The sequence below is a fragment of the Pleurodeles waltl genome, chromosome 3_1, assembly GCF_031143425.1.
Source record: "Pleurodeles waltl isolate 20211129_DDA chromosome 3_1, aPleWal1.hap1.20221129, whole genome shotgun sequence".
Classification (NCBI taxonomy): domain Eukaryota; kingdom Metazoa; phylum Chordata; class Amphibia; order Caudata; family Salamandridae; genus Pleurodeles; species Pleurodeles waltl.
The window spans coordinates 1,914,017,113-1,914,042,780 of NC_090440.1; the positions used below are offsets into that span (position 1 = coordinate 1,914,017,113).

The window sequence follows — 25,668 nt, forward strand, 5'->3', positions numbered from 1 at the left end:
TTTTGAGCCCCCCTGAACCTAATCCTGTACTCCTCAGTGGAGAATCCAAAGCCCTCAATCAGGGTACCCTTCATGAGGTCATAAGATTCTGCATCTTGTCCAGAGAGTGTGAGGAGTCTATCCCTACACTTTCCTGTGAACATTTCCCAAAGGAGAGCACCCCAGTAAGATCTGTTCACTTTTCTGGTTACACAAGCCCTCTCAAAAGCTGTGAACCATTTGGTGATGTCATCACCATCTTCATATTTAGTTACAATCCCTTTGGGGATTTTCAACATGTCAGGAGAATCTCTGACCCTATTTATGTTGCTGCCACCATTGATGGGTCCTAGGCCCATCTCTTGTCTTTCCCTCTCTATGGCTAGGATCTGTCTTTCCAAAGCCAATCTTTTGGCCATCCTGGCTAACTGGATGTCCTCTTCACTGGGGCTATCCTCAGTGATTTCAGAGGTGTTGGTCTCTCCTGTGAGGGAACCAGCATCTCTGACTATTACTTTTGGAATCAGGGTTTGAGGGACCCTGTTCTCCCTAGATAGGACTGGTAGGGGGGAATTGTCCTCCAAGTCACTATCCTCTTCCTCTGAGTTGCCACCCTCAGAGGGGTTGGCCTTTTCAAACTCTGCCAAAAGCTCCTGGAGCTGTATTTTGGTAGGTTTGGGGCCCATTGTTATTTTCTTTATTTTACAGAGTGACCTTAGCTCCCTCATCTTAAGATGGAGGTAAGGTGTGGTGTCGAGTTCCACCACAGTCACATCTGTGCTAGACATTTTGCTTCTAAAAGTTGGAATACTTTTTAAGAATCTACAACTGGTTCTAGAATCTAATTCAAACTTTTACAAACTTTTAAACTCTAAAAGAAATGCTAAACAGGGACTTAACACACAAGGCCCTAGCAGGACTTTTAAGAATTTAGAAAACTTTTCAAATTGCAAAAATCAATTTCTAATGACAATTTTGGAATTTGTCGTGTGATCAGGTATTGGCTGAGTAGTCCAGCAAATGCAAAGTCTTGTACCCCACCGCTGATCCACCAATGTAGGAAGTTGGCTCTGTATGTGCTATTTCAAAGTAAGGAATAGCATGCACAGAGTCCAAGGGTTCCCCTTAGAGGTAAAATAGTGGTAAAAATAGATAATACTAATGCTCTATTTTGTGGTAGTGTGGTCGAGCAGTAGGCTTATCCAAGGAGTAGTGTTAAGCATTTGTTGTACATACACATAGACAATAAATGAGGTACACACACTCAGAGACAAATCCAGCCAATAGGTTTTTATATAGAAAAATATCTTTTCTTAGTTTATTTTAAGAACCACAGGTTCAAATTCTACATGTAATATCTCATTCGAAAGGTATTGCAGGTAAGTACTTTAGGAACTTCAAATCATCAAAATTGCATGTATACTTTTCAAGTTATTGACAAATAGCTGTTTTAAAAGTGGACACTTAGTGCAATTTTCACAGTTCCTAGGGGATGTAAGTATTTGTTAGGTTAACCAGGTAAGTAAGACACTTACAGGGCTTAATTCTTGGTCCAAGGTAGCCCACCGTTGGGGGTTCAGAGCAACCCCAAAGTCACCACACCAGCAGCTCAGGGCCGGTCAGGTGCAGAGTTCAAAGTGGTGCCCAAAACACATAGGCTAGAATGGAGAGAAGGGGGTGCCCCGGTTCCGGTCTGCTTGCAGGTAAGTACCCGCGTCTTCGGAGGGCAGACCAGGGGGGTTTTGTAGGGCACCGGGGGGGACACAAGTCCACACAGAGATTTCATCCTCAGCAGCGCGGGGCGGCCGGGTGCAGTGTAGAAACAAGCGTCGGGTTTTCAATGTTAGTCTATGAGAGATCTCGGGATCTCTTCAGCGCTGCAGGCAGGCAAGGGGGGGATTCCTCGGGGAAACCTCCACTTGGGCGAGGGAGAGGGACTCCTGGGGGTCACTCCTCCAGTGAAAGTCCGGTCCTTCAGGTCCTGGGGGCTGCGGGTGCAGGGTCTCTCCCAGGCGTCGGGACTTTAGGTTCAAAGAGTCGCGGTCAGGGGAAACCTCGGGATTCCCTCTGCAGGCGGCGCTGTGGGGGCTCAGGGGGGACAGGTTTTGGTACTCACAGTATCAGAGTAGTCCTGGGGTCCCTCCTGAGGTGTTGGATCGCCACCAGCCGAGTCGGGGTCGCCGGGTGCAGTGTTGCAAGTCTCACGCTTCTTGCGGGGAGCTTGCAGGGTTCTTTAAAGCTGCGGGAAACAAAGTTGCAGCTTTTCTTGGAGCAGGTCCGCTGTCCTCGGGAGTTTCTTGTCTTTTCGAAGCAGGGGCAGTCCTCAGAGGATGTCGAGGTCGCTGGTCCCTTTGGAAGGCGTCGCTGGAGCAGGATCTTGGGAAGGCAGGAGACAGGCCGGTGAGTTTCTGGAGCCAAGGCAGTTGTCGTCTTCTGGTCTTCCGCTGCAGGGGTTGTCAGCTAGGCAGTCCTTCTTCTTGTAGTTGCAGGAATCTAATTTTCTAGGGTTCAGGGTAGCCCTTAAATACTAGATTTAAGGGCGTGTTTAGGTCTGGGGGGTTAGTAGCCAATGGCTACTAGCCCTGAGGGTGGGTACACCCTCTTTGTGCCTCCTCCCAAGGGGAGGGGATCACAATCCTAACCCTATTGGGGGAATCCTCCATCTGCAAGATGGAGGATTTCTAAAAGTCAGAGTCACCTCAGCTCAGGACACCTTAGGGGCTGTCCTGACTGGTCAGTGACTCCTCCTTGTTGCTTTCTTTGTTCCCTCCAGCCTTGCCGCCAAAAGTGGGGGCCGTGGCCGGAGGGGGCGGGCAACTCCACTAAGCTGGAGTGCCCTGCTGGGCTGTGACAAAGGGGTGAGCCTTTGAGGCTCACCGCCAGGTGTTACAGCTCCTGCCTGGGGGAGGTGTTAGCATCTCCACCCAGTGCAGGCTTTGTTACTGGCCTCAGAGTGACAAAGGCACTCTCCCCATGGGGCCAGCAACATGTCTCTAGTGTGGCAGGCTGCTGGAACTAGTCAGCCTACACAGACAGTCGGTTAAGTTTCAGGGGGCACCTCTAAGGTGCCCTCTGGGGTGTATTTTGCAATAAAATGTACACTGGCATCAGTGTGCATTTATTGTGCTGAGAAGTTTGATACCAAACTTCCCAGTTTTCAGTGTAGCCATTATGGTGCTGTGGAGTTCGTGTTTGACAAACTCCCAGACCATATACTCTTATGGCTACCCTGCACTTACAATGTCTAAGGTTTTGTTTAGACACTGTAGGGGTACCATGCTCATGCACTGGTACCCTCACCTATGGTATAGTGCACCCTGCCTTAGGGCTGTAAGGCCTGCTAGAGGGGTGTCTTACCTATACTGCATAGGCAGTGAGAGGCTGGCATGGCACCCTGAGGGGAGTGCCATGTCGACTTACTCGTTTTGTCCTCACTAGCACACACAAGCTGGCAAGCAGTGTGTCTGTGCTGAGTGAGAGGTCTCCAGGGTGGCATAAGACATGCTGCAGCCCTTAGAGACCTTCCTTGGCATCAGGGCCCTTGGTACTAGAAGTACCAGTTACAAGGGACTTATCTGGATGCCAGGGTCTGCCAATTGTGGATACAAAAGTACAGGTTAGGGAAAGAACACTGGTGCTGGGGCCTGGTTAGCAGGCCTCAGCACACTTTCAATTGTAAACATAGCATCAGCAAAGGCAAAAAGTCAGGGGGCAACCATGCCAAGGAGGCATTTCCTTACATTTGGGCTTTGAAATTTTCCTCTATTCCTAGGGAATTGCCCTCCTCTGTATTGGCCCCTAAAGCCTCCCCTGTACTGTCCCTGGTAGCTGGACGGTGTTGCCTGCGAGGTGCTGGCTTGTGTGGCCTGACCCCGAAACCCCCCTCTAAAGGGTGTCTTGCGGAAGGTGCTGTAGGGTTCCTCTGCTCTGCGGGGAGTAGAGTGCGCCCATGGCTTTAGCAGTGTCAGTGTCTTTTTTAAGTTTTTCGATTGCCGTGTCCACTTCTGGTCCGAACAGTTGTTTTTCGTTGAATGGCATATTGAGCACTGCCTGCTGTATCTCTGGTTTGAACCCAGACGTTCTTAGCCATGCGTGCCTTCTAATGGTCACAGATGTATTAATTGTTCTTGCAGCTGTGTCTGCTGCGTCCATAGAAGAACGTATCTGGTCATTTGATATGTTCTACCCTTCCTCAACCACCTGCTTTGCCCTCTTTTGTAGTTCCTTGGGAAGATGCTCGATGAGGTGTTGCATCTCATCCCAATGGGCTCTGTCATAGCGCGCAAGCAGTGCTTGAGAGTTAGCGATGCGCCACTGGTTTGCAGCTTGTACTGCGACTCTTTTCCCAGCTGCATCAAACTTGCGGCTCTCTTTATCTGGGGGTGGTGCATCCCCAGATGTGTGGGAGTTGGCTCTTTTCCGAGCTGCTCCTACTACGACGGAATCTGGTGGCAGCTGTGTGGTGATGAAAACAGGGTCTGTAGGAGGTGCCTTATACTTCTTTTCCACCCTTGGCGTTATTGCCCTACTTTTGACCGGCTCCTTGAATATTTCCTTTGCGTGCCGAAGCATACCTGGCAGCATAGGCAGGCTTTGGTAGGAGCTGTGGGTGGAGGAGAGGGTGTTGAATAAAAAGTCATCCTCGACTTGTTCTGAGTGGAGGTTTACGTTGTGGAATTGTGCTGCTCTAGCCACCACTTGAGAGTATGCTGAGCTGTCTTCTGGTGGTGAGGGCTTTGTTGGATATGCCTCCGGACTGTTGTCCGACACTGGGGCGTCATATAAGCCCCAAGCGTCTTGATCCTGGTCACCTTGGCTCATGGTGGTGTGAGCCGGGGAATGTGACGGAGTTTGCGCTGGTGAGACGTTAATTACAGGTGGAGGAGAGGGTGGCGGAGTCACCTTTTTCACCATTTTTGTTTGTGGCGCCTGGTCTGTTTGAAACTCCAGTCTCCTTTTTCTCCTAATAGGGGGAAGGGTGCTTATTCTTCCCGTTCCCTGCTGTATGAAAATACGTTTTTGCGTATGGTCCTCTTCGGTGGATTGCAGCTCTTCCTCAAACCTATGCTTTCGCATCTGAGAGGACAGTGATTGTTCCTCTGTATAAGAGCCTGGACCTGGGTCGGTTACGGGTGGTTTCGGCACCGAAACCCTGCCTGTATCTCTTTTCGGCTCCGAGGTGGCTTTTTTCTTTTTTGGAGTCGAAACCTCTCGGCGTCGATCTTCGTCGGTGCCGCTGTCTCGGCGTCGAGCCGCTTCTACACCGCTATCTCGGTGTCGTTGCTTTTCTCCAGCACTTTCTCGATCCCGAGAAGGCTGCGTGCCGGTGTCTCGACCGGAGTCGGACGATCTCGGCACTGTTTTGGCCTTTTTCGGTGCCGATGGTCGGTCACCGAATTTATGGGTGGAGCCATGGCCTGGTGGCAGTGGCGTCCCCTGGGCCTTGTCACTTTTCTTCTGTGTTGTTTTCGACGTCTTACTCACGGTTCTTTGATCGTCGAATTCCTCGGAGTCCGATTCGTGGATCGAAAAGGTTTCTTCTTCCTCTTGTTCCTCGAACTCTCGGTGCGCTGTCGGCATGGACGCCATCTGAAGTCTCCTGGCTCGACGGTCACGGAGTGTCTTTCGGGACCGGAACGCACGACAGGCCTCGCAAGTCTCTTCACTGTGCTCAGGCGACAGGCACAGGTTACAGACCAAATGTTGGTCTGTATACGGGTATTTGTTGTGGCATTTGGGACAAAAACAGAACGGGGTCCGTTCCATCGACGTTGTTCGACACGCGGTCGGGCCGACCAGGCCCCGACGGGGGATCGAAAACTACCCCGAAGGGCACCGGAGCGCGTCGATCTTCGATGCGGTGTTGACTCTAACTACGCCGATCCCGAACGCAACAATACCGACGAAAATCTTCCGATATTAACTAACTTTCCGTTCCGAAACTCGGAGCGACAGGAACACGTCCGAACCCGATGGCGGAAAGAAAACAATCGAAGATGGAGTCGACGCCCATGCGCAATGGAGACAGAAGGAGGAGTCACTCGGTCCCGTGACTCGAAAGACTTCTTCGAAGAAAAACAACTTGTAACACTCCGACCCAACACCAGATGGCGAGCTGTGCAGAACATGTGTATCTACAGCGACAGATGCCATCGAACCTTCTGTTTCCTTTTGTGTGTCTGCTTTGTGATCGTCGCGGCCCTCGGCTCTCTTATGTGAAACTGTTTTACTTTTCAGTTTACATGGCAAGAAAAGGCTGATTAGGAGTTTAAAACGCGAATACCCTTAACTTGAGCAAGTGTGAGACCCATTGCATTGCAATTTTTTTTTTTTTTGCGATGGCTCCTCTGAGCCCTCGTCAGCTGCCAGGATCTCCAGATTCCGATATGAATGCTCGGTGGACACCAGCTCAGATGTCCTCTCCTCAGCAAGCGTGCCCTCCAAATCAGCACAGGCAGCCCAAACAGCACCCCTCCTCTCCTCCCCCACCCAGGACCCCACCTGCCCCACACACACGACGATTCTTCAAGCCTCTGAGCCTCTTGTGAAACCCTGATCCAGTGCTGTGCCAGAGTTCAGAGCCTCAGATTGGAAAACTCGCATCCCCTCCTTGATAACATGAGAAAGCTCCAAGAGAGTCTGCATGTTTACGATGAAGTACACTTTACATTTGCAAAAATACAAATAAATACATGTTGGTTTATTTGCTTGTCCTTCAGAAGAAATCAAGGAGAGACCCAAAATGGAAACATGCAGCGCACAACACCGCCCGAGCTAGAACTGCGAGCTAAACTGCGATTGAAGCAGATATTCCTCCCCAACCTACCTAAAAGTTTTGTTATGATCCCATCCATGGTGCTGCGTATTATTCCCTCGCCAGAAAAGTCATTGTGTGTGGGTGTTGTCTGCTCCTAATGATATCGCATCCACTGTCCTTGCTTCCCTTGACACTTCTTCCTCTTCTCCCCAGGCACCATGACCCTCCTGAAGTGGCATCACAGGAACATTAGTTCCACACAGAAACACAGCCTTACCGTGTAGGAAGAGATGGTCTTCAGCCAGTCATCGTAGAGATTGAAGAGAACCATCTGGGGCTCAGTGGCCTTCAAGATAAGGTCTCCAAACTTCTCTACCTTCAGGCAGGCCTGGAAAGGCAGCTGCAGCTCTGACCCCTTAATGACAATGTTTGGGAAATCCAACAAGTGTACCTAGGTTTCAGAAAAGTAGGAAAAAAGAGCAATTACATGTGGGACTTGAAGTTGCCCAGCTGCCACATCCCTCACACAACCTTATACAGCTGCGGCTGAAGAGTAAACCACCCTCTTTCAGGTGTAACAGACCATGTCATGCAATCACAGTTTAGAAGAAGAGACTCCAAAAGCTAACTACAGAGGTTAGCACAAGGAATGCTTTGAAGACTACACTCCCAGTCCCAAGAGCCGCACGTGTTTCAGGATCCTTCACAGGGGCTCTTACCTCCAAGGGGTCCAACATTCCCTTCCTGGTGACAATGATCTGCTTGGGCTGCTCCTCCACTGGGAGGGAACGGATTAAGGCAGCAACTTCTTCTGCAGTCTTCCACTTGGCCAGCTGGAGAAGAAAAAAAGCGTGCATTTTTACAATACCAGACTTGAGTCCTGGGCTCACTCCATCTTGCCCAGGGTCACCCGATTTCCATGGATTTCGCACACACGCCTGACTAACAGAACCCTAAACTTCTAGCACATTGATGGGAGTACAGTATAATATTCCATCCGTCCCAAACTGACCCTTTCTAGCCACTTACAGCAAATCAACCTCTTTAAAATGAACATAGGGTAGTGAAAGTTGGGAATGCAGGACACAGCTCCCATCTCCTTTACCCCCCACCATTTCCCTTCACAGAATTATCTGAACAGAAACACGTACAGGGATCTAATACACCTACATCCCAAAACAAAATTATTAGCGGCGACCCTCTCGTTCCCTGTTAAGGTCAGTCAGACGTGATACAAGGGAAATAATCCAGTTTCTTATGCTATGCCATTTCCATGTACCCATATATAGTTCACGATCCTTGGTGCCAATGGTCACCTGTGACAGTGTGGTCAAGCATCCTATGATCAAATGAGGGAACGCGCTTTGACTGGGAGAGGTGCCCATGCTTCCATAGGCAGGCTGTTTCCTACAACACGACAGGAAGTAGTGGTATTACATCTCTTAGGCAGGCACAATATGACTGAACCTTAGTGAAGGGAATACAGCAGCACCTGGGCTCCAAACCGGAAGTATCGAGTGCAGGGGGTAAATTTTCAACCTCTGCTCCATCACAGTTCCATTCAATGGACCCAACCACTGTTCTCTCTAGGTTCTTAAGAGTCATTCTTCTGAAATTGCTCCTTTACTCATTCACCCTCCTAACTTCAAATAAAAAAAAAGCAAGCCCATTTGCAGGCACTAGGGTTCTACTGTGAGCTACCTTGCTGTAAACCATGCAAACCTCTGGTCAGATCTCTTACCTGACCTAGACGCTTCTGTCCAGCCCACACAGACGTGTGGATAATCTTAAGGAACAGCTGCCCCGTTCGCGGGTTAAAGATGAAAATGGCACCATTAATGGGCTTTGTAGTTAAGTTACCCTCAAAAGTCTGTAAAAGAAAGTCACAAAACAGCAATTTTTAATAAATGAAGCTAGTAAAATTCCCTAACCATCCTGCTATATTAAGTGGACGTCAGACATCAACGGACCAAAGCTCCAAAACGTTTTAGGCTGTGCTGTAGGCCAAAACAAAAACAACTCTCTCACTCAACCCAGTCACACAGCAAACCCTGGAAGTTTTATTTTACGTAATCACTGAAATAAAGGAGGAGCTAACCATTCCCACAGCACCAAATCCTGCAGCAACAGCAGCTCATGAGGGCCCTGCACTGCTTCAAACTCCGAAAATAAATAACTGGACTCACCTTGTGGATAGTGACTCTATACACATTGGTGTCATCCACAAACCAAATGATTTGGTTGGAGAATAGTTCGCCATAGTTCTGGGAGGAAAGATAGGGTTCTGTGGGCTCAGATGAGTACAACTGCAGCCCCTTGCGGATTCGCTCTCGCAGCACATACAGGGCAGGGTTCGCCTTCATGATCTTGGCCATCGCTTGCTGGATCAGGGGTTTCCCACCAGGAAACCAGTTCCCATAGGCACTGAAGAGAGAAGACACAATCCTTAATAGTGTAAGTAGCAAACGTGATCCGAGCTCGGACCTTTTCTTCCACTCACATACATCTATGGCATTAAAATTGGTTAACAGCTGAGGAAGGGCACTATCTTACCCTTATCCCCGGAAAAAGAGATACTGTAACTGTCAAGGAATACTAGCCATCTGCTGTGTTTGAGGATCTTCCACTATTTCACTGAGCGAGCAGTCCATCGCACCATCAGCAGCACTGAACCGACAAGTAACTTACTGAAGAAGGACTAACAACCATTTACCAACACCAAAATGAGCAGCAGCTCACTGCCTTGGTTAGGCAGGTTTTAAGCAGACTGAACACACTGAGTACACGCGCAGATATGTTTACGTTTATACCGTGGAAGTTTAAAGAATCTAGAACCACTCAAATATACCTCCTCGCTAAATCCTCTTCCCACTCGAGGCAGAAAGTTCTAAACACACAGGTTAGAAACCCCTTGGCAGGAGCCCACAAATGTGGACCCCAAGAAACTTAAATAGATCTTGCATGTGCTGCTTGCTAGTCTATCATGGTAGTAGCCAATACTCCAGTGCCCTGGCTCATCAAAGATGCAGGAGTTACATGTGCAGATTTGAGGTATTCCTTGTAACTGCTCTGCCTTAAGTACTCAAACAAGAGTGGTCTTACCTGAACCCCAAACTGCTCTCCTTCATAGCACTCTGGCTTCTCATGAGTTTATATGTCTCACCTGGGCAAGTATCTGTTGTTTCTCCTCCACACTTACCCAGTCTTCCTCCTATAAGCGCAGATGTTACTTAAGCAAGTTAGAGGCATACTTTTTCCCCATTCCAACCCTAAGTTCTCATGGACTCAAGATCCTCACTTATGTAGTTTTGTAGTATTCAATCTCTCAATTTCCAGTACAGTGTCAGTTTTTTGGTGTTCAGGTGCCTCACTGGTACAGGCTACAGCTCAATGCTCTCCTGGAAACCACATTTAGACACCTAGCTCCCTGGATTTCCAAGGGAGGATAAATGTAGCCCTTGGCCCCCTAGTTTCTCAAGGTGACAGCTGCTTTGAGTGCCAGCATCCCCTGTGACTACTCTACCCGTAGTCACTTAACTCCCTGGTGGTCAAGGTGTCTCACCTGTGCAGGTTGTAGGCTAGATCAATGGCGATCAGCACTCCAGTGGGGGAGGGATAAATACTCATGTTGTCAGTAGTATAATCCAGGAATTTGGCCCTTGCGTATCGCTCAATGTCGTGGGAGTCGTAGTCTCCCCACCGCAGCTGGATGTCAATCCAGTACTTCTGTGTTGTTGTGCTGTCCATCACATCCCTGTGGAGATAGTATTAGTGTAAAAGCCACATGTTGACAGAAGTGCCGTCAGCAAAGATGACCAAGGACAGATCAGACTTGCAACAGACCATGGAATGCCCCACAGGGTAAGGTGACATTCGGATGACTTATTGCATAAAATGCACAAACCCCTCCAACAGCATTAACCACAAATTAGGAAGCTACATCAACTATTTAAATACGGTACACCAGTATTAAACACGGGTTTTTTCACATCCCAGCCATATAACTCTCGCCCTCATTCTAGGGAGAACAAATATTCACTTGTTGGATACATAGCTGTCACTACAACAATCCAAACTACATTTATACCAACAGTCAGCTGTCCTACAAAAGAAACAGGACGGACGAGAAGGAGACTTGAACTCTAAACAAGACACTTTAATTAACAGATACTCACTTGGAATCTGCAAGAAGCGATGGCCGGGACACATTCCATTTGTAGGAGGCAAAGAGTAAAATGTCTGCACAGGATGAATTCATCTTGTAAGACTTTCTAGGATGGATGGTTTCCTTCTGTACGGTCTCAATCTCCAAAGCATCTAGTTCCTGATCAAACACCTGCAAGAACACGTAGAGGAAAGGTTAGAGCCCACTGTGGGTTAGCTCAGCAAGTAGGGAGGCATGCTAGACAAGTTAACACAAGCACATATGCAGAGGAGCTACAGAAAGGCAACCTAAACAAAATAAATAGCAAATGTCTGGAACTTATCAATTTCTGGTTCAGGATTACTGGGAAGAAGCCAAAGCTCTGCCTGCTAGAATATAAATGGGTTGTTTTGGGGGTGAAAGTGTGGGTTCCACAGGGACTGAAAGGGAAGAGATTGCTGGTCTGTTCCTTCATATTGACTATTCATGCAATGACAACTGAAGGGGATGGGTTGACATCTTAAATCAAGCTATGTAAAATTCAATGAATGCCATACATCAATATGCAAGCTCTGGATTTATACCAAGGGTGTCCAACGCAGAACCAGCTGAGACTGATTTTCATTATAATCACTAAAATGGCTTTATGTTAATATATCTCACGAGAATATCATATGGAACTATATGGGATACCTCTGATATATAGAATGCTCTCTTTTCACAACGAGTAGACTCCACAACGAATTTAAAATACTTTCTATATTGTGCGCACAGAATAAAGACACATAGAATTGTTTTTTGGTCAAGCGCACAAGTGCTCTGGCCTGTTGTAATCTCTCTGTGGGCTTTTAACCACGCCCACCTGTCACTATCAATTGTTCATGGGCTTGCGTTTCAAAAAACCTTTGTTATCATTGGTAAATGCTTTACATTTGTTCCTCCTTGTGGCAGTTTTGTTACCGCCTTGGCCATCGACCATGCTACATGGATAAATGCACTTTTGCCGATACGTTTGACTGAGAGCAAACTTTTTTTGTTTCACATCTCCTTCGCCCCCATGGCAGCTGTGGCGCATCGAATCTGCTCGCTTATGCTAACTATTTTACTTTTCATTTTCAATTTATATGGCAAGAAATGTCCAGTTAGGAATTTACAATGCTAATATCTCTAACTCGAGCAAACACAAGACCCATTGCATTGCAAATGCTTGTTATTCTTTAAGATACTATTGTCACAACACTGATGTTTGCACACATGAACTTATTAGCACGGAGTCCCATATAAAGAGACAATAAACAGTATTGATAGAAACCTGCAAATCCTTCTTTTGGAAAATGAAATAGTGATAATGGTCTACTTTCAGTACTACAACTGCCCACCTTAATCCAACTAACCAAATCAAAGTAGAACGCAGACTTGGAAACCAACAAGAGGATATGGGACTCGCAGTGTAACACAGGTGCACACACTATATGATAAAAGATAGACTCAAAAGGAAACTGTGGAACTGAACTTCAAAATCAGAACACCCTTTAGGCTCCCATCCACTGATTTAGTATGTTGAATTACATGCACAAAGTGCAGAACTCGGTTTTACTGTTAGCAAAACACAGCAAAAACTCGTGAAAAAAATATTACGATGAATGATTTAAAGCAACAATAGTTGTGAACATCTTTATAGTCTTGGAGAAAAAGCTACCATGACTATCCTACACAGTAACTTGAAAACGTTAATTGCTTATTAGACAATACAAATTCAAAATGTGTGGAATACTGCAAACAGAAAATAAATAAATATTTTTTTTTTAAAAAGGGCTTTAAGAAGGATAATACTTAGCCTAGACTGCTTTACAACCCACTGCAAATCTTCTGAAAATCTACTTAATAACAAACACGAACAAGCATTTTCAATGCAACAGGTTTTGCATTTGTTAGAGCTAGAGCTATTAGCGCTGTAAAGCAAAAACAAATGCAGCGCAATGACGCTATGTAAGATGCAGCGGAAATGGAAAATAAACAGACAAAGTAGTCCGGACTCCAGGCTGAAAACATCGAGCCTCGTATGTTTTTAGTACTTTACCGGTGTTGTGTAGGTGGGCTAAACACCGGAAAAGGCATGACGTATGCATGCCTTTCACAAATGAAAGCAAGCAGATTTTAAAAGGCAAGCCCACGAACCAATGTAAGTGACTGACGTGGCATGGGTGCGGTTTCAAGCCCAAAGAGAGATTACAGGATGGACGGAGCACTTTGTGCTCGCCCATAAAAAAGGACTAATTCCAATATTACGCACAGGCCTCTACAACGTCTGGAGATCACATACTCTTGCTTGCACGGAATTGATCTAAATGACAGGGCTGTTACGTGAAATTAACACTCTCCAGTGTTTACTAAAGTTGCATTCATTCATGCCAGTTCTTGATAGTGTTTAACAACAAATGTGATACCCCTTGTAAAGTACCATCTTTACAAATACGCATTTCCAGCTCAAAACAAGTAAGTCCTCATTCTTTCTGGTCTACAAAATATGTATTCTCAACTTCCCCCAAATTAAAGGCGGGGTCTATTCAGTAGCAGCAAATGAGGTCAACAGCCTTTACACAAGTCAGAAATCTGAACTGGCCTTGCTGTCTTTACCATAATTGCTCTCAATGAGCATAAGGGACTTGTGACGTTTACAGTGGTGCATCACTGTTCCTACCCTCTAGTGGCGGCTGATTCCCCTTTTCGTCAACTCTAGGCCTCCTTTCCACCACCACATCCTTTCTCTACCCTACAATAAAGCCACTCACCTGGCACAAGTCCATGACAATGCTCTCATGGATCTTCTGCCACAAGTGAGCTCTGAAGATCTGAATCAGGGAAATCTTCAGGGTTGGAATCTTTCCATGCATGAAAATACCAGTCAGATCGAGCTGCACTTGGAAACCAACATATACCTGCACGAGAAGAAGAAAAAAAAAATGTTTGAGATTAGTATCGACAATGGACAGCAGACATACCAGCAAAAAGATGCAGCATACAAAGTGCAATGACTCTCCCACTTATCTGCAATGGGGGAAATGCTTTATTAGGGAAAGGCACTTGTAGGCACAACAGAGAAAGGCAAATACACACAGCTTGTACATTAGAACTATATTGGGGACATCTCACATTGCCGTTTTACACCTCTTCATTGCATTCTCCCTTTCCTTGTATTACAGCGCCACAACTCAAGGTCAGGGCACCCAAAAATGACCTACGTTGGCTCGGTTGATAGTGGGTGACCACCAGAGAGTGAATCTTCTGTTTGGAATCTGGTTCAGACCAGACCTCTGTGCATTAGTCAGTTTCTTCCATTTCATCGATTCCTCAAAGCCACTGGCCTTCTCCCTAAAAGGAAGAGTGGGCAGGAAAAAAAAAAACAATTACTGGAAAGATCCACAAGCTCCATGCTTCCACTGAAAGCTATCAAATCAGCAATTCTTTGACACAATGAACTATATATGTTGCAGCTCATCAACATCCGTTTGACTATATCCAATCAAAATGACTCCTTACCAAAAGAGGCCTTCCCATGTTGGGAAGTAGGTGCCCTTGAACAATGTGTGTTCCAAGATTCCCTCCACTCCACCCAACGCCTGGATCATATCTGTTCGATAGTTGTTCAGGTTCCAGAGCTTTCCATCATGGCGTTGGTGAGTCCACCAAAAAGGATTCTGTTTCAGTACCTTTAAAATTAAAAATTCTTTGTTATGCATCAAATCATTTTAGAACCAAAGCTCATTCTCACACTTGCCACACAAGCATTTCATTACAGTTTGGGAACGCGTTCATAGACTGCAGATTTAATGAGTCTGCCCAGCCTTCGACCAGCCCTATGGTGAGAGAGTATGGCAGAAACCCACTAAGGCCCAGAGCCTCAACCCAGGTCTTGGGGTTGTTTTGCCGACTGTAACCATTCACCCTGATTCAAGAACAATTTAAATAATCTCTCTAGCCTTTATGGTTCTATGGTTTGTGTAGCAAATTTTTAGCTTACTGGGTGCCTCGAGTTTTGCTGGGATAGGAAAGCATGGTAGATCTAATTGCTGCTCAATAAGCAAACACGTAATCTTAGATCACCATGCGGTGCACTGTTAACTAAAGTCTGGAACAGGTAGTTAACAGTTAAAATGCGTTTAGGTTTCTATTTTTAAACCAGAAAATGCTAGCATATCATCGTTTTTTTGTATGCATAGCTGTTCTTTTTTAGGTGCGCTGAAACATTACTCAGTGGTACAATTAAGTGATTATTATTTGAAATGTATATATCAATTTTACTCAGTTTTTTTTTTTTTTTTTTTTTTTTAAACATCAAGTTGCTCCCAGATTTCCATTCAAGAGCAGCTGGGAATTTCACAATAAATGATATAATCCACCACACAACATTTCAGTCTACATCAGAGGTGCGAGAAGAGCAAAAACACATTCCTAATCTCATGCATCAGTTTTAGCTGCCCGTTTTACTCGCGTACATAAAGTCCATTCGTTCAAAGTTCGAGTATGTGTGAAAATTGCTTTTCTTAAGTGGTTTACGTTGATAACCTGGCATGATTATAAGAAATCATAAAATATATTTATTTGCAAATAAATAGTTGTGGGATGTCACTATTATGATGTACATGGTAATTTATGGTGAGTGAGTGAACTTTGTGCATTGTTTAGTTACGTGTACAACACACTCATTCTCCTGAACAGGGCCTATGCCAGTCTTATGGGAATGAATCCAATGTGCAATAGGCCCAGCGATTCCCTACTTCTTGTAACCTCAATTAGGCAGTCGTGGAAGACCATGTGTAGGAAGTTGGCTCTGTATGTGCTATTTCAAAGTAAGGAATAGCATGCACAGAGTCCAAGGGTTCCCCTTAGAGGTAAAATAGTGGTAAAAATAGATAATACTAATGCTCTATTTTGTGGTAGTGTGGTCGAGCAGTAGGCTTATCCAAGGAGTAGTGTTAAGCATTTGTTGTACATACACATAGACAATAAATGAGGTACACACACTCAGAGACAAATCCAGCCAATAGGTTTTTATATAGAAAAATATCTTTTCTTAGTTTATTTTAAGAACCACAGGTTCAAATTCTACATGTAATATCTCATTCGAAAGGTATTGCAGGTAAGTACTTTAGGAACTTCAAATCATCAAAATTGCATGTATACTTTTCAAGTTATTCACAAATAGCTGTTTTAAAAGTGGACACTTAGTGCAATTTTCACAGTTCCTAGGGGAGGTAAGTATTTGTTAGGTTAACCAGGTAAGTAAGACACTTACAGGGCTTAGTTCTTGGTCCAAGGTAGCCCACCGTTGGGGGTTCAGAGCAACCCCAAAGTCACCACACCAGCAGCTCAGGGCCGGTCAGGTGCAGAGTTCCAAGTGGTGCCCAAAACACATAGGCTAGAATGGAGAGAAGGGGGTGCCCCGGTTCCGGTCTGCTTGCAGGTAAGTACCCGCGTCTTCGGAGGGCAGACCAGGGGGGTTTTGTAGGGCACCGGGGGGGACACAAGTCCACACAGAAATTTCACCCTCAGCAGCGCGGGGGCGGCCGGGTGCAGTGTAGAAGCAAGCGTCGGGTTTTCAATGTTAGTCTATGAGAGATCTCGGGATCTCTTCAGCGCTGCAGGCAGGCAAGGGGGGGATTCCTCGGGGAAACCTCCACTTGGGCAAGGGAGAGGGACTCCTGGGGGTCACTTCTCCAGTGAAAGTCCGGTCCTTCAGGTCCTGGGGGCTGCGGGTGCAGGGTCTCTCCCAGGCGTCGGGACTTTAGGTTCAAAGAGTCGCGGTCAGGGGAAGCCTCGGGATTCCCTCTGCAGGCGGCGCTGTGGGGGCTCAGGGGGGACAGGTTTTTGTACTCACAGTCTTAGAGTAGTCCTGGGGTCCCTCCTGAGGTGTTGGATCGCCACCAGCCGAGTCGGGGTCGCCGGGTGCAGTGTTGCAAGTCTCACGCTTCTTGCGGGGAGCTTGCAGGGTTCTTTAAAGCTGCTGGAAACAAAGTTGCAGCTTTTCTTGGAGCAGGTCCGCTGTCCTCGGGAGTTTCTTGTCTTTTCGAAGCAGGGGCAGTCCTCAGAGGATGTCGAGGTCGCTGGTCCCTTTGGAAGGCGTCGCTGGAGCAGGATCTTTGGAAGGCAGGAGACAGGCCGGTGAGTTTCTGGAGCCAAGGCAGTTGTCGTCTTCTGGTCTTCCTCTGCAGGGGTTTTCAGCTAGGCAGTCCTTCTTCTTGTAGTTGCAGGAATCTAATTTTCTAGGGTTCAGGGTAGCCCTTAAATACTAAATTTAAGGGCGTGTTTAGGTCTGGGGGGTTAGTAGCCAATGGCCACTAGCCCTGAGGGTGGGTACACCCTCTTTGTGCCTCCTCCCAAGGGGAGGGGGTCACATCCCTAATCCTATTGGGGGAATCCTCCATCTGCAAGATGGAGGATTTCTAAAAGTTAGAGTCACCTCAGCTCAGGACACCTTAGGGGCTGTCCTGACTGGCCAGTGACTCCTCCTTGTTATTCTCATTATTTTCTCCGGCCTTGCCGCCAAAAGTGGGGCCTGGCCGGAGGGGGCGGGCAACTCCACTAGCTGGAGTGTCCTGCTGGGTTGGCACAAAGGAGGTGAGCCTTTGAGGCTCACCGCCAGGTGTGACAATTCCTGCCTGGGAGAGGTGTTAGCATCTCCACCCAGTGCAGGCTTTGTTACTGGCCTCAGAGTGACAAAGGCACTCTCCCCATGGGGCCAGCAACATGTCTCGGTTTGTGGCAGGCTGCTAAAACTAGTCAGCCTACACAGATAGTCGGTTAAGTTTCAGGGGGCACCTCTAAGGTGCCCTCTGTGGTGTATTTTACAATAAAATGTACACTGGCATCAGTGTGCATTTATTGTGCTGAGAAGTTTGATACCAAAACTTCCCAGTTTTCAGTGTAGCCATTATGGTGCTGTGGAGTTCGTGTTTGACAGACTCCCAGACCATATACTCTTATGGCTACCCTGCACTTACAATGTCTAAGGTTTTGTTTAGACACTGTAGGGGTACCATGCTCATGCACTGGTACCCTCACCTATGGTATAGTGCACCCTGCCTTAGGGCTGTAAGGCCTGCTAGAGGGGTGTCTTACCTATACTGCATAGGCAGTGAGAGGCTGGCATGGCACCCTGAGGGGAGTGCCATGTCGACTTACTCGTTTTGTCCTCACTAGCACACACAAGCTGGCAAGCAGTGTGTCTGTGCTGAGTGAGGGGTCTCCAGGGTGGCATAAGACATGCTGCAGCCCTTAGAGACCTTCCTTGGCATCAGGGCCCTTGGTACTAGAAGTACCAGTTACAAGGGACTTATCTGGATGCCAGGGTCTGCCAATTGTGGATACAAAAGTACAGGTTAGGGAAAGAACACTGGTGCTGGGGCCTGGTTAGCAGGCCTCAGCACACTTTCAATTGTAAACATAGCATCAGCAAAGGCAAAAAGTCAGGGGGCAACCATGCCAAGGAGGCATTTCCTTACACAACCCCCCCCCAAACGAAAGAGGATGAGACTAACCTTTCCCAAGAGAGTCTTCATTTTCTAAGTGGAAGAACCTGGAAAGGCCATCTGCATTGGCATGGGCAGTCCCAGGTCTGTGTTCCACTATAAAGTCCATTCCCTGTAGGGAGATGGACCACCTCAACAGTTTAGGATTTTCACCTTTCATTTGCATCAGCCATTTGAGAGGTCTGTGGTCAGTTTGAACTAGGAAGTGAGTCCCAAAGAGGTATGGTCTCAGCTTCTTCAGGGACCAAACCACAGCAAAGGCCTCCCTCTCAATGGCACTCCAACGCTGCTCCCTGGGGAGTAACCTCCTGCTAATGAAAGCAACAGGCTGGTCAAGGCCATCATCATTTGTTTGGGACAAAACTGCCCCTATCCCATGTTCAGAGGCATCAGTCTGCACAATGAACTGCTTAGAATAATCTGGAGCTTTGAGAACTGGTGCTGAGCACATTGCTTGTTTCAGGGTGTCAAAGGCCTGTTGGCAGTCCACAGTCCAGTTCACTTTCTTGGGCATTTTCTTGGAGGTGAGCTCAGTGAGGGCTGTCACAATGGATCCATATCCCTTCACAAACCTCCTGTAGTACCCAGTCAAGCCAAGGAATGCCCTGACTTGAGTCTGGGTTTTTGGAGCTACCCAGTCCAGAATGGTCTGGATCTTGGGTTGGAGTGGCTGAACTTGGCCTCCACCTACAAGGTGGCCCAAGTAAACCACAGTTCCCTGCCCTATCTGGCATTTGGATGCCTTGATAGAGAGGCCTGCAGATTGCAGAGCCTTCAAAACCTTCCTCAGGTGGACCAGGTGATCCTGCCAGGTGGAGCTAAAGACAGCAATATCATCAAGATAAGCTGTGCTAAAGGACTCCAAGCCAGCAAGGACTTGATTCACCAACCTTTGGAAGGTGGCAGGGGCATTCTTTAAACCAAAGGGCATAACCGTAAACTGATAATGCCCATCAGGTGTGGAGAATGCTGTCTTTTCTTTTGCTCCAGGTGCCATTTTTATTTGCCAGTACCCTGCTGTCAAGTCAAAGGTACTTAGAAATTTGGCAGCACCTAATTTATCAATGAGCTCATCAGCTCTTGGAATTGGATGGGCATCTGTCTTGGTGACAGAATTGAGCCCTCTGTAGTCCACACAAAACCTCATCTCTTTCTTTCCATCTTTGGTGTGAGGTTTGGGGACTAAGACCACTGGGCTGGCCCAGGGGCTGTCAGAGCGCTCAATTACTCCCAATTCCAGCATCTTGTGGACTTCCACCTTGATGCTTTCCTTAACATGGTCAGACTGTCTGAAGATTTTGTTTTTGACAGGCATGCTGTCTCCTGTGTCCACATCATGGGTACACAGGGGGGTCTGACCAGGGGTTAGGGAGAAAAGCTCAGGAAACTGTTGTAGGACTCTCCTACAATCAGCTTGCTGTTGGCCAGAGAGGGTGTCTGAGTAGATCACTCCATCTACTGTACCATCTTTTGGGTCTGATGACAGAAGATCAGGGAGAGGTTCACTCTCTGCCTCCTGATCCTCATCTGTTACCATCAACAGATTGACATCAGCCCTGTCGTGGAAGAGCTTAAGGCGGTTTACATGGATCACCCTCTTGGGGCTCCTGCTTGTGCCCAGGTCCACCAAGTAGGTGACCTGACTCTTCCTTTCTAGTACTGGGTAAGGGCCACTCCATTTGTCCTGGAGTGCCCTGGGAGCCACAGGCTCCAGAACCCAGACTTTCTGCCCTGGTTGGAACTCAACCAGTGCAGCCTTTTGGTCATACCAAAACTTCTGGAGCTGTTGGCTGGCCTCAAGGTTTTTGGTTGCCTTTTCCATGTACTCTGCCATTCTAGAGCGAAGGCCAAGTACATAGTCCACTATGTCCTGTTTAGGCTCGTGGAGAGGTCTCTCCCAGCCGTCTTTAACAAGGGCAAGTGGTCCCCTTACAGGATGACCAAACAGAAGTTCAAAGGGTGAGAATCCTACTCCCTTCTGTGGCACCTCTCTGTAAGCGAAAAGCAGACATGGCAAGAGGACATCCCATCTCCTTTTGAGCTTTTCTGGGAGCCCCATGATCATGCCTTTTAATGTCTTGTTGAATCTCTCAACCAAGCCATTAGTTTGTGGATGGTATGGTGTAGTGAATTTATAAGTCACTCCACACTCATTCCACATGTGTTTTAGGTATGCTGACATGAAGTTGGTACCTCTGTCAGACACCACCTCCTTAGGGAAACCCACTCTGGTAAAGATACCAATGAGGGCCTTGGCTACTGCAGGGGCAGTAGTCGACCTAAGGGGAATAGCTTCAGGATACCTGGTAGCATGATCCACTACTACCAGGATATACATATTTCCTGAGGCTGTGGGAGGTTCCAGTGGACCAACTATGTCCACACCCACTCTTTCAAAGGGCACCCCCACCACTGGAAGTGGAATGAGGGGGGCCTTTGGATGCCCACCTGTCTTACCACTGGCTTGACAGGTGGGGCAGGAGAGGCAAAACTCCTTAACCATGTTGGACATATTGGGCCAGTAGAAGTGGTTGACTAACCTCTCCCACGTCTTGGTTTGTCCCAAATGTCCAGCAAGGGGAATGTCATGGGCCAATGTTAGGATGAACTCTCTGAACAGTTGAGGCACTACCACTCTCCTAGTGGCACCAGGTTTGGGGTCTCTGGCCTCAGTGTACAGGAGCCCATCTTCCCAATAGACCCTATGTGTTCCATTTTTCTTGCCTTTGGACTCTTCAGCAGCTTGCTGCCTAAGGCCTTCAAGAGAGGGACAGGTTTCTTGTCCCTTACACAGCTCTTCCCTTGAGGGTCCCCCTGGACCTAAGAGCTCAACCTGATAAGGTTCAAGCTCCAAAGGCTCAGTTCCCTCAGAGGGCAGAACTTCTTCCTGAGAAGAGAGGTTCCCTTTCTTTTGCTGTGTTGCAGTTGGTTTCCCAACTGGCTTTCCTGTTCTCTTGGTAGGCTGGGCCATTTTTCCAGACTCCAGCTCTACTTTTTCACCCTGTGCCTTGCATTGTGCTCTTGTTTTCACACACACCAGTTCAGGGATACCCAGCATTGCTGCATGGGTTTTTAGCTCTACCTCAGCCCATGCTGAGGACTCCAGGTCATTTCCAAGCAGACAGTCCACTGGGATATTTGAGGAGACCACCACCTGTTTCAGGCCATTGACCCCTCCCCATTCTAAGGTAACCATTGCCATGGGATGTACTTTTCTCTGATTGTCAGCGTTGGTGACTGTGTAAGTTTTTCCAGTCAGGTATTGGCCAGGGGAAACCAGTTTCTCTGTCACCATGGTGACACTGGCACCTGTATCCCTCAGGCCCTCTATTCTAGTCCCATTAATTAAGAGTTGTTGTCTGTATTTTTGCATGTTAGGCGGCCAGACAGCTAGTGTGGCTAAATCCACCCCACCCTCAGAAACTAGAGTAGCTTCAGTGTGAACCCTGATTTGCTCTGGGCACACTGTTGATCCCACTTGGAGACTAGCCATACCAGTGTTACCTGGATGGGAGTTTGGAGTGGAACCTTTCTTGGGACAGGCCTTGTCTCCAGTTTGGTGTCCATGCTGTTTACAGCTATGACACCAGGCCTTTTTGGGATCAAAGTTTTTACCCTTGTACCCATTGTTTTGTGAAGAGGCTCTGGGCCCACCCTCCTGTGCAGGTTTTTGGGGGCCTGTAGAAGACTCTTTACTATTTTTAGTTTTGGTTGTCTCATCACCCTTCTGTTGGGGAGTCTTTGTGACCCCTTTCTTTTGGTCACCCCCTGTTGAAGTCTTGGACACCCTTGTCTTGACCCAATGGTCCGCCTTCTTTCCCAATTCTTGGGGAGAAATTGGTCCTAGGTCTACCAGATGCTGATGCAGTTTATCATTGAAACAATTACTTAACAGGTGTTCTTTCACAAATAAATTGTACAGCCCATCATAATTACTTACACCACTGCCTTGAATCCAACCATCTAGTGTTTTCACTGAGTAGTCTACAAAGTCAACCCAGGTCTGGCTCGAGGATTTTTGAGCCCCCCTGAATCTAATCCTATACTCCTCAGTGGAGAATCCAAAGCCCTCAATCAGGGTACCCTTCATGAGGTCATAAGATTCTGCATCTTGTCCAGAGAGTGTGAGGAGTCTATCCCTACACTTTCCTGTGAACATTTCCCAAAGGAGAGCACCCCAGTGAGATCTGTTCACTTTTCTGGTTACACAAGCCCTCTCAAAAGCTGTGAACCATTTGGTGATGTCATCACCATCTTCATATTTAGTTACAATCCCTTTAGGGATTTTCAACATGTCAGGAGATTCTCTGACCCTATTTATGTTGCTGCCACCATTGATGGGTCCTAGGCCCATCTCTTGTCTTTCCCTCTCTATGGCTAGGATCTGTCTTTCCAAAGCCAATCTTTTGGCCATCCTGGCTAACTGGATGTCCTCTTCACTGGGGTTATCCTCAGTGATTTCAGAGGTGTTGGTCTCTCCTGTGAGGGAACCAGCATCTCTGACTATTATTTTTGGAGTCAGGGTTTGAGGGACCCTGTTCTCCCTAGATAGGACTGGTAGGGGGGAATTGTCCTCCAAGTCACTATCCTCTTCCTCTGAGTTGCCACCCTCAGAGGGGTTGGCCTTTTCAAACTCTGCCAAAAGCTCCTGGAGCTGTATTTTGGTAGGTTTGGGGCCCACTGTTATTTTCTTTATTTTACAGAGTGACCTTAGCTCCCTCATCTTAAGATGGAGGTAAGGTGTGGTGTCGAGTTCCACCACAGTCACATCTGTGCTAGACATTTTGCTTCTAAAAGTTGGAATACTTTTTAAGAATCTACAACTGGTTCTAGAATCTAATTCAAACTTTTACAAACTTTTAAACTCTAAAAGAAATGCTAAACAGGATCTAACACAAGGCCCTAGCAGGTCTTTTAAGAATTTAGAAAACTTTTCAAATTGCAAAAATCAATTTCTAATGACAATTTTGGAATTTGTCGTGTGATCAGGTATTGGCTGAGTAGTCCAGCAAATGCAAAGTCTTGTACCCCACCGCTGATCCACCAATGTAGGAAGTTGGCTCTGTATGTGCTATTTCAAAGTAAGGAATAGCATGCACAGAGTCCAAGGGTTCCCCTTAGAGGTAAAATAGTGGTAAAAATAGATAATACTAATGCTCTATTTTGTGGTAGTGTGGTCGAGCAGTAGGCTTATCCAAGGAGTAGTGTTAAGCATTTGTTGTACATACACATAGACAATAAATGAGGTACACACACTCAGAGACAAATCCAGCCAATAGGTTTTTATATAGAAAAATATCTTTTCTTAGTTTATTTTAAGAACCACAGGTTCAAATTCTACATGTAATATCTCATTCGAAAGGTATTGCAGGTAAGTACTTTAGGAACTTCAAATCATCAAAATTGCATGTATACTTTTCAAGTTATTCACAAATAGCTGTTTTAAAAGTGGACACTTAGTGCAATTTTCACAGTTCCTAGGGGAGGTAAGTATTTGTTAGGTTAACCAGGTAAGTAAGACACTTACAGGGCTTAGTTCTTGGTCCAAGGTAGCCCACCGTTGGGGGTTCAGAGCAACCCCAAAGTCACCACACCAGCAGCTCAGGGCCGGTCAGGTGCAGAGTTCCAAGTGGTGCCCAAAACACATAGGCTAGAATGGAGAGAAGGGGGTGCCCCGGTTCCGGTCTGCTTGCAGGTAAGTACCCGCGTCTTCGGAGGGCAGACCAGGGGGGTTTTGTAGGGCACCGGGGGGGACACAAGTCCACACAGAAATTTCACCCTCAGCAGCGCGGGGGCGGCCGGGTGCAGTGTAGAAGCAAGCGTCGGGTTTTCAATGTTAGTCTATGAGAGATCTCGGGATCTCTTCAGCGCTGCAGGCAGGCAAGGGGGGGATTCCTCGGGGAAACCTCCACTTGGGCAAGGGAGAGGGACTCCTGGGGGTCACTTCTCCAGTGAAAGTCCGGTCCTTCAGGTCCTGGGGGCTGCGGGTGCAGGGTCTCTCCCAGGCGTCGGGACTTTAGGTTCAAAGAGTCGCGGTCAGGGGAAGCCTCGGGATTCCCTCTGCAGGCGGCGCTGTGGGGGCTCAGGGGGGACAGGTTTTTGTACTCACAGTCTTAGAGTAGTCCTGGGGTCCCTCCTGAGGTGTTGGATCGCCACCAGCCGAGTCGGGGTCGCCGGGTGCAGTGTTGCAAGTCTCACGCTTCTTGCGGGGAGCTTGCAGGGTTCTTTAAAGCTGCTGGAAACAAAGTTGCAGCTTTTCTTGGAGCAGGTCCGCTGTCCTCGGGAGTTTCTTGTCTTTTCGAAGCAGGGGCAGTCCTCAGAGGATGTCGAGGTCGCTGGTCCCTTTGGAAGGCGTCGCTGGAGCAGGATCTTTGGAAGGCAGGAGACAGGCCGGTGAGTTTCTGGAGCCAAGGCAGTTGTCGTCTTCTGGTCTTCCTCTGCAGGGGTTTTCAGCTAGGCAGTCCTTCTTCTTGTAGTTGCAGGAATCTAATTTTCTAGGGTTCAGGGTAGCCCTTAAATACTAAATTTAAGGGCGTGTTTAGGTCTGGGGGGTTAGTAGCCAATGGCCACTAGCCCTGAGGGTGGGTACACCCTCTTTGTGCCTCCTCCCAAGGGGAGGGGGTCACATCCCTAATCCTATTGGGGGAATCCTCCATCTGCAAGATGGAGGATTTCTAAAAGTTAGAGTCACCTCAGCTCAGGACACCTTAGGGGCTGTCCTGACTGGCCAGTGACTCCTCCTTGTTATTCTCATTATTTTCTCCGGCCTTGCCGCCAAAAGTGGGGCCTGGCCGGAGGGGGCGGGCAACTCCACTAGCTGGAGTGTCCTGCTGGGTTGGCACAAAGGAGGTGAGCCTTTGAGGCTCACCGCCAGGTGTGACAATTCCTGCCTGGGAGAGGTGTTAGCATCTCCACCCAGTGCAGGCTTTGTTACTGGCCTCAGAGTGACAAAGGCACTCTCCCCATGGGGCCAGCAACATGTCTCGGTTTGTGGCAGGCTGCTAAAACTAGTCAGCCTACACAGATAGTCGGTTAAGTTTCAGGGGGCACCTCTAAGGTGCCCTCTGTGGTGTATTTTACAATAAAATGTACACTGGCATCAGTGTGCATTTATTGTGCTGAGAAGTTTGATACCAAAACTTCCCAGTTTTCAGTGTAGCCATTATGGTGCTGTGGAGTTCGTGTTTGACAGACTCCCAGACCATATACTCTTATGGCTACCCTGCACTTACAATGTCTAAGGTTTTGTTTAGACACTG

At 47.5% G+C, this 25,668-nt stretch overlaps 1 protein-coding gene across 1 annotated transcript in view; it reads right to left on the reverse strand.

Annotated features, from left to right (window-relative positions):
* The window catches only part of PRPF8 (pre-mRNA processing factor 8), a 200,002-nt gene that overhangs the window by 72,854 nt on the left and 101,480 nt on the right, over positions 1–25,668 (reverse strand). Inside the window, exons 28-36 of the mRNA XM_069226117.1 lie at positions 14,421–14,590; positions 14,123–14,252; positions 13,673–13,819; positions 10,912–11,072; positions 10,299–10,490; positions 8,923–9,160; positions 8,478–8,606; positions 7,456–7,569; positions 7,014–7,187 (exon numbers count right to left, since the gene is read on the reverse strand). Of these exons, the coding sequence (XP_069082218.1) occupies positions 7,014–7,187; positions 7,456–7,569; positions 8,478–8,606; positions 8,923–9,160; positions 10,299–10,490; positions 10,912–11,072; positions 13,673–13,819; positions 14,123–14,252; positions 14,421–14,590 (1,455 nt within the window). The remainder of the gene's footprint in view (positions 1–7,013; positions 7,188–7,455; positions 7,570–8,477; positions 8,607–8,922; positions 9,161–10,298; positions 10,491–10,911; positions 11,073–13,672; positions 13,820–14,122; positions 14,253–14,420; positions 14,591–25,668) is intronic.